The sequence below is a fragment of the Physeter macrocephalus genome, chromosome 5 (assembly GCF_002837175.3).
Source record: "Physeter macrocephalus isolate SW-GA chromosome 5, ASM283717v5, whole genome shotgun sequence".
Lineage (NCBI taxonomy): Eukaryota > Metazoa > Chordata > Mammalia > Artiodactyla > Physeteridae > Physeter > Physeter macrocephalus.
The window spans coordinates 92848502-92859471 of record NC_041218.1 but is presented as its reverse complement, the minus strand read 5'-3'; the positions used below and the strand labels follow the sequence as shown (position 1 = coordinate 92859471).

The following is a 10970-nucleotide window of genomic DNA, read 5'->3' as shown; positions in this document are numbered from 1 at the left end:
GGACCGGGGCAAGAACCCGGTTCCCCTGCATCGGCAGGCGGACTCTCAACCACCGCGCCACCAGGGAAGCCCAAAGCATCTACTTTTATGACTCAGTTATAATTGGTACTAACAGAACATTTCACGTATTACATTTTGCAGTGGCGTTTTAATCTTTTTGTAAAACGGCAAGACCCAGCTGTGGTTAAATCAGAATCTGGGAACAACACCTAAGAGGTGGCCTTTCATTTTTAAGGTGGAGACAATTACCTCCGTATCATCCACCATCACATCTTCCCTTATATAAATGTTACATGCTTCTTCAGGATTTCCTAGGCAACTTTAAATTTACAAACTTAGAGCATAAAAAAGGGACAGGAAGACCCAGATCTGTTGGTCAAATAGTTTCCCTTGGAAACTTTATACACATTTCTCTATATACTAGGCTCAATAATATCATCATTAAGAGAATATGAATGTGGACAAAAAAATATTACCTACCATTTCAGTAAACAAAGAATGTTGCCTGCCCTCAAGCCAGCAGCCATGGTGCCACCCATACCGGTGCGCCCTGAGGGGAATTCAGGATGGAGAAAAACAGGATACAGGCCCTAGATAGTTAAGATATGTATCAGAGGAATAATTTCAATGAGCCCAGACTCTTGCATCTCCCCATACATAGAAAAGCACTAAAATCATTAACTTGAGATCTTTTTGTGTGTGTGATGAGCAGTAATCTTTTGATGTCTGACTACATTTTTGTTTTTTCAGCAAAAACTCCTATATATCCTGGCCCCTCCCTTACCTCTTTGGAATAGTCCCTCAGAGCTGAGAGGGTGTTTCCTGGGCTGTAGCCCTCAGTAAGGTCCCCAAATAAATATATTAATATCTCACAACTTTTAGGCTGTGTGGGTTTTTTTCTTCTGTTGAAGTGACAGACCAAGAATTGCAGGAGGAAGCAAGGGATCTCGATTGCCCATGAGTTCGCCATGGATGCACAAAATAAATGATTTTGATGGAATCATTGATTTTTCTCACTTATATAAATGGGATTGTTAATCTCTCATAATTATTGCTGGGCACACAAGTCCTCCACAAACACCTGGTTTACCTTATTGTTAACATTTCCATTATTCATTTTATTTTCAAGGTGTTTTTCTTTTAAATACCCGTAAAGACTAACAACTATATAGTTTCAGTTGCTCAACCAGTTTGGCTGCCTTGAAAAGTATCGTGGAAGAGGTAAGGTTGTCTCAACTCTTTCTCCAATTTCCTTCTTTCTCTTTTTTTCCTCCAATTTCTTCTCATGAAAATTCTTTCTGATATTCAACATGAGGCTGTACCTCACACTTTTATTTTAGAAGGCAGCATTCCTTATCATTCTGTTTTTCCCTTATATATTAATAATCCTGTTTCTCCCTTATGTATTAATAATTCTATTTCTCTCAGGCATTAACATTTTATTTAGATATGAGAATCCCTTTTTCAGTTGTTTAAGCTCGATAATACAGCTTATCCAGATGTATTACTTCCCACTCTAGGCTTATACATTATTCATATTCTTTAAGAATGCCAAAGGCCATCTAGTCCTTGTTACAAATATTTCTTGAAAAAAATTAGGAAAAATTATATCCATATTTTAAAGATGCTTTAGAAAGGAAAAGGACTTAGCACTTAATCCTATATATTTCAGTAAAATCCAAAATTCCTTGCTTCATGCCCTATGTTTCACTTGCAGCATTTTAAATAGTCTGCTAGCCAGGGTTTAAAGAATGAACCAAGCACATTCACACAGCATGCGTCACAAGTAGTATTTATGCTAAAGTATATGCACCAAGACATATATACTACCAAATGTCAAATAGCTAGCTAGTGGGAAGCAGCCGCATAGCACAGGGAGATCAGCTCGGTGCTTTGTGACCACCTTGAGGGGTGGGATAGGGAGGGTGGGAGGGAGATGCAAGAGGGAAGAGATATGGGGACATATGTATATGCATAACTGATTCACTTTGTTACAAAGCAGAAACTAGCACACCATTGTAAAGCAATTATACTCCAATAAAGATGTTAAAAAAATTTAAAAATAAAGTATACGCACCGAGCCCCAGTTCATATCGACAGGCAGGACATGCGCACACGCACGCGCACTCTCTCTCTCTACATAAAGGGAAGCACCTTTGTGGTAAAAGAGTGTCCTCCCAGAATTCTTAGCGACATAATGCATCCCTGAATGAAACATCAACAGAGAATTTCCAAATAGTAAGGACTCTTGATCTGTGATTAAATAATAGCATCCACAACTCAAACTTGTGGTGTTTTAATTACTTTAACACATAAATTCCCTAGTGTGCTAGATTTACTTGGTTATTCTAAATGGCCGAATTAGTCTGTAACATACCACAACTATTTAAATCACATATGACCAATAGTTAAGATTTTTTAAAACCTATTGCCCTACAGAACCATACTTCCTTGCTGCATGATGCCCAGGGCTTACCTTTCACATATGCCGTATCTCTGTCATGCTTTTCACATAGTACAATGTGCACTATGGAGGTCACATTAAAGAAACAAGCGGGAAAAAAAAAAAAAAAAAACTCATTGAAAACACTTTATTATAAAAGTGTGCTTTATTATAAGGAAATTTTAAATATAACCAACAATACTGAAAATAATGTAACTGGCATTTACAGCCTTGGTCAGAGTTCTTTATTAAAACAGGCATTTGTAGTTAACAATCAGCTTATGCAACAAAACAGGTAACTTGAAAAACTGAATAAAGTTGAGAATACAGAATGATGAACGAGGAATTTGGGGTTCTTTGTGTTTTTTGTTTAGCAGACATGGCTTTTAAAATCTGAAATAGAAAACAAGACCTCTTCATGTAGTAAGCTCTCTTCCTGCGGGAAAGTTTGCAAAATTGTTAAAACTGTTCTAAATTGTGGCTGAAGGTATACTTTACATACTTCTTATATATACATTATCCGATTAACATATTTTAACCACGTTTTCATCATACAAGCAAGACCATAAAGATTCTCTAGTAAGACCACACTAGCCACAGAATCTTTTTACCCATGTATATATTTCTTTGAAACATGTGTCCCAAAATGAAATTGCTCATTTAAAAGGGAACAACTGGTTAGAATTAATCTCTCTAGACGTCGGGGTCATGTAGGCCTAGAAATCATGTAAGAATATATTCCTTTGGTTGAACATAATTAAATTCATTTTATGTAGCAGAATAATAAGCATGTCAATTGTCAACAAAAATCTATTCAGTTGAGTTCATTCTGCACTTTTGAGAGTCTACATTAAAGCAAGTGGCAAGGCCTAATGGTATATTTGGAATGGACAGAAATTCCTTTTATCTTTATATATGTTTTACTTACAAAAATTTATTTCTCCCACCTTGGAGGAAACCCCTGGGAGCAGATGTCCTCTCTAGACGTCGGTCGGGGTCATGCCTAGAAATCATGTAAGAATATATTCCTTTGGTTGAACATAATTAAATTCATTTTATGTAGCAGAATAATAAGCATGTCAATTGTCAACAAAAATCTATTCAGTTGAGTTCATTCTGCACTTTTGAGAGTCTACATTAAAGCAAGTGGCAAGGCCTAATGGTATATTTGGAATGGACAGAAATTCCTTTTATCTTTATATATGTTTTACTTACAAAAATTTATTTCTCCCACCTTGGAGGAAACCCCTGGGAGCAGATGTCTGCAAAGGATTGTATTATGTACATCTAGTGAAGAACAAAGAGATATCCTAAGGGCATGTTGATAAGGACCCCAAATATTTTTGGTATCGGAGACTTTTTTTTAGCATATATAATAAGATCTTAGGCTTTCAGAAGACAACAAATAAGTTTAAAGAGCATTTTAAAATATTTGTGACATTAAATGTCAAACTCAAATTTTTAAAGATAACAAATACAGAGAACTGCAAAATGGAAAAAGGAAGCATAGATAGATGCTTTATGAGGAAAATAATGACCTTTCACCTAAAAAGAGTCTTCCCTATTATTGTAATGACTAAACTGCCTGTCCTTAAAACCACTGGAATATGTAGGTTACTGACATTATGCCAAAGAAGTCAAAAGGTACTTTATTGCAAAAATAGAAAAGGTTGTAAAATTGCATATGATGTTTTATACCATTTCACCAATAGGCCAAGGCCAGTACATAACTTACCAAGCCAGAAAAACTCGAAAACAAACATTACTAAGTTGTACGTACTATATATAGTGAGTTGTAAAAAGGATGTGATGCCACGCTGTATAGCATGATTCACTGCCAAGTTCCCTCTTACACGGGCGTAGTCATAATATATCAATCTGAGTGAGTCAAAATGAACACACATTGCCTATGACAACATCTTTAATTATCTTCTTAAACACAGATACTTTCAGTATATTATAATCATCTGAATAAACCTTTCAGTCAAATCATAATTTTGTGGAGTAGAAACTCATTTTATCAGTATGTCGATATTTTTTTGATCTACTCTTTTAGAAAGTGATGTTAAAGCCTATTGACTATTAAATCACTACTCTGTTTACTGATACACTGTAAATGTAAAAAAAGGAAAAAACCTGAAATCACAGAAAATGCTTGGCATCTACACAAACACATTCTCAGTGGACTAACCACTACTGTGTAATTTTGTCACTATAGGTCTTCTTGTTCCATACTTTGCTTCATGCAGTGGGTTCAACAATATCCATGTTTGTTCCAAACAGGGCAACTAACTGTTCTTCATAGGTAGCGATGTTCCTTTTCATAATTTCCATGCAAGGTCCCAAAAGCCTTTCAAATGCTTGCACATCCATGGCTAAGAAGAGGGGAGAATAAAAGAAAAATAACATTCTTTGCAAATCTGCAGAATTTCTAAGACATTTATGGTATCTATTCCGCATATGTCAATGACGCAATGGCATTTTTAGATAAGTATCAGATACAAGAAAAAGGCATAAAGATAAAAACATTCCACTTCAGAAAGGAAGCAGCCAGTGTCCCTTGGCAATATGATGTCCTATTGGAGGTTCCTGATCCAGGTTAAAAGAATGAGGGACTGTTATGTCAAGACCTTGGAATTTTAAAAATAAATTAGTTTTGATGTCACCACCTTAGTAATATGAACTCAAGGGCGGCAAGGGAGTGCTTTCTATCTTGTTTTCCCTTCTCAGGGTTTATGATGCTATGTTGTGAAGAATCCAAATGTTACCTTTTATGATTTTTATTCTTTTACACTATGGTCAATTCAAAACGGCAGCCAAAATAATGATTTTATCCACTGTGTAAGTATTTGCTCTATGTCGCTTAGCTTGCCTATCTCGAGCATTTTCTAAAACTGAATTTATAATATACACATGAAAATATGGTCATACTATCATACAAATACAAATTAAAATATTTTTTTTTTGCCTCTCAAATTTGCAGAAGTTAAAAAGGCAATGTTGACAATAGAGTGAACAGACATTCTTGCACTGCTGGTACATGTAAATAAGTACAAATAAAAGTGATCTGGCAATATATATCAAAAACCATAAAAAGAAAACCCACTTCCAAAAAGCATTTCTCAGGAAAAGTCCTATATGTGGAAGAGTAGTCTCTGCATACACCCCCACAAAAAAGCTCTCCCTGACCCCCAAAAATGGAGCCAAAACTCCCCAAATTATTCAACAGTGGGGAATGATTAAATAATTCATAATGTGTATATTTACCTAATGTTACAGTCTGATGTAATAAATATGAGAAAATGCCTAAGCTATAACGGATGAAAAAAGCAGTTTACAAAACTTTAAAGAAAACCCATACAAATAAAAAAGATGAGAAGGAATTACAATAGGATGTGGAAATTGCTGGGTGGTGGTGGTATTGGGTGACTTAACTTTTTCCTACCTTTTCTGTATTTCTCAAATTTAATGTCAATATAATAATTTATTATAGAAAAAAATTAACGGGATTTCACTCACATCGCCTGTACTCCTACTGTCTAACACCTCTACTCAGGGAAATTACCTGTCAGCTTCTAATTGTCTTCTTTTTCACCCAAGTATAACCCTTGATTAATATTATATTATTTAAAACCTTTTAAAAAGTCAATTCTCTAAGAGAATTCTGAGGATATTTGCAAATCTTAAGAACATCGAAGCTAAATTTATGCTACTGAACTGTGGATGAAGAGCACAGAGTGGCTAATTACTTTTGAATCATTTCCTTGAAGAAAATGTCACCTAGGGACTTCCCTGGTGGTTCAGTGGTAAAGAATCCACCTTACAATGCAGGGAATGCAGGTTCCATCCCTGGTCAGGGGCCTAAGATCCCACATGCCACGGGGCAACTAAGCCTGCACGCCACAGCTACTGAGCTCACGCGCCTCAGTTAGAGCCCGCGTGCTGCAAACTACAGAGCCCACACGCTCTGGAACCCACGCGCCACAACCAGAGAAGAGAAAACCCACACGCCACAACTAGAGAGACGCCTGTGCATCGCTACGAAAGATCCCGCATGCTGCAATGAAGAACCCATGCACCACAACTAAGACCCGACACAGCCACAAACAAATAAAAATAAATAATAAAAATAAATCTTTAAAAAAAAGAGAAAATGTCACCTATACTGATATCTCCTGAATTATATTTTTCATTATTAAACTAAGTTATGTCTCATATATAAAATTAAACTAAGTTATGACTCATATATAAAATCTCAGCTATATATAGATGTCTTCCAGCTGAAGATGGCATTTCTGCTGAGCTGCTGTGTGGTACACAGAAGTAATAAACAGCTGAACAAGATTTTATTGTGCTCTGACAAGCTTGAACCTTTGATTCCTAGTACAAGATGAGTAAGTATTCCTACAGACATTCCAGCTTTCCCTTCAAAGCTTAGTGTACCTTATAAAAATGCTGTTTGAGCCTCTTTTTTTGAGGAACACAGTGTATGTTGTGTATTTAAAAAATTCTTTATAAAACTTGGTACTCAGGATTCTTATTTTAATGACATACTAAAATGTTATTTCATGCCTATAAAAAAGAACACAATATATAAGTGTGTGAAAATTTTTAAAGGAAAAATGTCGGCTTCTACAAATTGACTTTATAATGCAATGAATCCTAACCTTGTTGTATTTTGTGGGGACCATAAAACTTGCGAACCCAGTAAGATAATCCATACAACATGAATACGTACAATGCAGACAGAACGATTTCAACCAGGGCAAGCATGCCCAGGGCTGCATGAATCCTACCTAAACATTTGACGGTCCCGATGGCGTGTGCGGAAGCAGCTCGGGGCTTGTTAGTTACCAGAGCAAGTTCTCCAAAGTACTGTCCCCGAGAGCACCGAGCGATTTCTACTGCACCGTTCTCCTCCGCCTCTGACTTACCCTGACAAGGTGATGGAAAGTGATAACTTTGACTCAGTTTAAGAAAAATAAAAGTTAACCTTAGTCTAAACATCAGAAGGAAAATCTATTATGTTTCTTGCTAATATTTCATGGATTTTTAGGACTTACCTTCCTTTTCATGGTAATTTTCACTTCTCCAGATTCTACAATGAAAAAAGAATCAGCCAAGTCTCCCTATCAGAATAAAACAAAAACTGAGGGTGAAAATGCAAGTTTAGCTGACAGCAATCCTGGTACCTGTCACGCCCCTGAAATCAATCCCACCATGATTTGCCTGAAAGGTGAAACCCCACAGGAGCAGGCTATGTCCCCTTCTAAGTTGAGACGTTAAGATCGACAATTACATTGTAACAATTTCGGTTGTAAAAAATTATCTGAAATGATACACTATCTAGCATGGTATATCTGCTAAAACTAGCCAAGAAAATATGGCAAATAACACTGAGGTAAGAATTTGCCTGAACTGCAGCCTGGATAAAGCACATACATAGTTAGAAATGCTAGCACCGTTTCCCAGCAGCATTGCCTCTGTCAGCTGCTCCTATGCTAAAATGTGCCACTCTGTGTGTCCTAATCTACAAGCATTAGCATGGCGACCCGAGATAACCCAGCAACTCCCAAAGAGAAGAAAGCAAGCAGACTTCTTAGGGAGCAGAATGTGTGGGCCCAGATGTTTGTCCTGCATCTGGCCGGGGACCAAGCTCTAGATGCCAGTTTACTGACAAGCCACCTCAAGGCCCCAAAAAGATTTCTAAAAGAAAGTGTTGCCATTTCTAACTACACACAGCCATGTTCTCGTTTTGGATTTTAAACAAACTGCCTTGACTTCCAACGATGCCTTCTGAATTAAGTACAGTAGTATAATTACAGAAGATAGCAGATACTGACTTCCCTAAGCCTCTCAAAGTGATTCTGGAGAAACTTAGGTATTTCATAACTCTTTAGTACAATTCAAGAAATACGGTATCAGATTATATCACAAGGAATGTTGAGTCTCGATTATACTATACTATAGTGCAGACCTGTATGTTTATAAATGCTTAAATGACAACAAGTATCTAAAGATACCTTTAATAAACTCTAAGTATAGTATACATATCTCCTTTCCCTTACCTTTGTATCAGGTTTTCATAAGAGCTTCATGTTAAATTTTCAAGTATCTTAAATCATAATAGGTCTATCGACAGCCATGTAATTTTGCTTTCAAAACGTGCTCAAATTGCACGTAAAACTAATGAATTAAGTCCTGCAGGTTGTGCCAATGTCACTTTCCTAGGTTTGATATTGTACTAGCTATGCCAGATGCACTGGGAGAAACTGGGTGAAGAGTTCATGGGACTTTTTGCAGCTTCCTGTGAACCTATAATTATTTCAAAGTAATCTGAAAAAAAATCATTTCAAAAGTGCTCTATACTTTGCGGTTTTTCAATTTATATCGTAGACCCTCAGCCTTGTTCTCTAATTTGTCTCTACGTCGTCCCAATCCCTGACTGCGCTAATCTGTATGTATGTGGGAAGTGTGGGAGGATTGATTTACTTATTTGTCTTCTAAAATAATTACTCTTGAGAGACCTTCAAGATGGCAGAGGAGTAGGATGTGGAGATCACCTTCCTCCCCAAAAATACATCAGAAATACACATACAAGTGGAACAACTCCTACAGAACGCCTACTAAATGCAGGCAGAAGACCTCAGACTTCCCCAAAGGCAAGAAGCTCCCCCTGGTACATAGGTAGGGCAAAAGAAAACAGAAAAAACAGAGACAAAAGAATAGGGATGGGCCCTGCACCAGTGGGAGGGAGCTGTGAAGGAGGAAAGGCTTCCACATACTACGAAGCCCCTTCACGGTGGGGGGGAAGGGGGGGACGGGACTGTGGGTGGCGGAGGGGGGAAGCCTCGGAGCCACGGAGGACAGCGCAGCCACAGGGGTGGGGAGAGCAAAGTGGAGAGATTCCCGCACAGAGGATCGGTGCCGACCAGCACTCACCAGCCCGAGAGGCTTGTCTGCTCACCCGCCAGGGCGGGCGGAGGATGGGAGCTGAGAATCGGGCTTCAGTCGGATCCCAGGGAGAGGACTGGGGTTGGCGGCGTGAACACAGCCTAAAGGGGGCTAGTGCGCCACAGCGAGCTGGGAGGGAGTCCAGGAAAAAGTCTGGAGCTGCCAAAGAGGCAAGAGACCACTGTTTCAGGGTGTGTGAGGAGAGGGGATTCAAAGCACTGCCTGAACGAGCCCCAGAGATGGGCGTGAGCTATAGCTATCAGCGCGGACCCCAGAGACAGGCATGAGACGCTAAGGCCGCTGCCGCCGCCACCAAGAAGCCTGTGTGCAAGCATTAGTCATTCTCCACACCTCCCCTCCCGGAGCCTGTGCAGCCCGCCACTGCCGGGGTCCCGGGATTCAGGGACAGCTTCACCGGGAGAATGCACGGCTCACCTCAGGCTGGTGCAACGTCAAGCCGGCCTCTGCCGCGCAGGCTCGCCCCGCATCCATACCCCTCCCTCCCCCCCGGCCTGAGTGAGCCAGAGCCCCCGAATCAGCGGCTCCTTTAACCCCGTCCTGTCTGAGCGAAGAACAGACACCCTCAGGCGACCTACATGCAGAGGTGGGGCCAAATCCAAAGCTGAGCCCCGGGAGCTGTGCGAACAAAGGAGAGAAGGGGAAATCTCTCCCAGCAGCCTCAGGAGCAGCAGGTTAAATCTCCACAGTCAACTTGATGTACCTGCATCTGTGGAACACCTGAATAGACAACGAATCATCCCAAATTGAGGTGGTGGACTTTGGGAGCAAATGTAGACTTGGGGTTTGCTTTCTGCATCTAATTTGTTTCTGGTTTTATGTTTTTCGCAGTTTAGTATTTAGAGTTTTTTATCATTGGTAGATTTGTTTATTGATTTGGTTGCTCTCTTCCTTTTTTTTTTAATATATAGGTATATATATTTTTTCCCTTTTTCTCCTTTTGTGAGCATGTATGTGTATGCTTCTTTGTGTGATTTTGTCTGTACAGCTTTGCTTTTACCCTTTCTCCTAGGGTTCTGTCTGTCCTTTTTTTTTTTTTTTTTTTGGTAAGGGCTTGTTATCATTGGTAGATTTGTTTTTTGGTTTGGTTGCTCTCTTCTTTCTTTTTTTTTCTTTATTACTTTTTAATTTTTTATTTTTAATAATTTTTTTTACTTTTTACTTTAATAACTTTATTTTATTTTTTTCTTTATTCCTTTCTTTTTTTCACCCTTTTCTTCTGAGCCGTGTGGCTGACAGGGTCTTAGTGCTCCAGCTAGGTGTCAGGCCTGTGCCTCTGAGATGGGAGAGCAGAGTTCAGGGCACGGGTCCACCATAGACCTCCCAGCTCCACGTAATATCAACTGGCAAAAGGTCTCCCAGAGATCTCCATCTCAACACTAAGACCCAGCTCCACTCAACAACCAGCAAGATACAGTGCTGGACACCCTACGCCAAACAACTAGCAAGACAGGAACACAACCCCACCCATTAGCAGACAGGCTGCCTAAAATCATAATAAGGTCACAGACACCCCCAAACACACCACCAGATGCGGTCCTGCCCACCAGAAAGA

At 39.2% G+C, this 10970-nt stretch overlaps 1 protein-coding gene across 1 annotated transcript in view; it reads right to left on the bottom strand.

Moving 5' to 3' along the window:
• Positions 1 to 3452: 3452 nt before the first annotated feature.
• Positions 3453 to 10970, bottom strand: part of PRKAR2B (protein kinase cAMP-dependent type II regulatory subunit beta) — a 142184-nt gene continuing 134666 nt past the window's right edge. The window contains exons 9-11 of the mRNA XM_024115970.3: positions 7507 to 7572; positions 7240 to 7378; positions 3453 to 4818 (exon numbers count right to left, since the gene is read on the bottom strand). Of these exons, the coding sequence (XP_023971738.1) occupies positions 4685 to 4818; positions 7240 to 7378; positions 7507 to 7572 (339 nt within the window). The 3' untranslated portion in view covers positions 3453 to 4684. The remainder of the gene's footprint in view (positions 4819 to 7239; positions 7379 to 7506; positions 7573 to 10970) is intronic.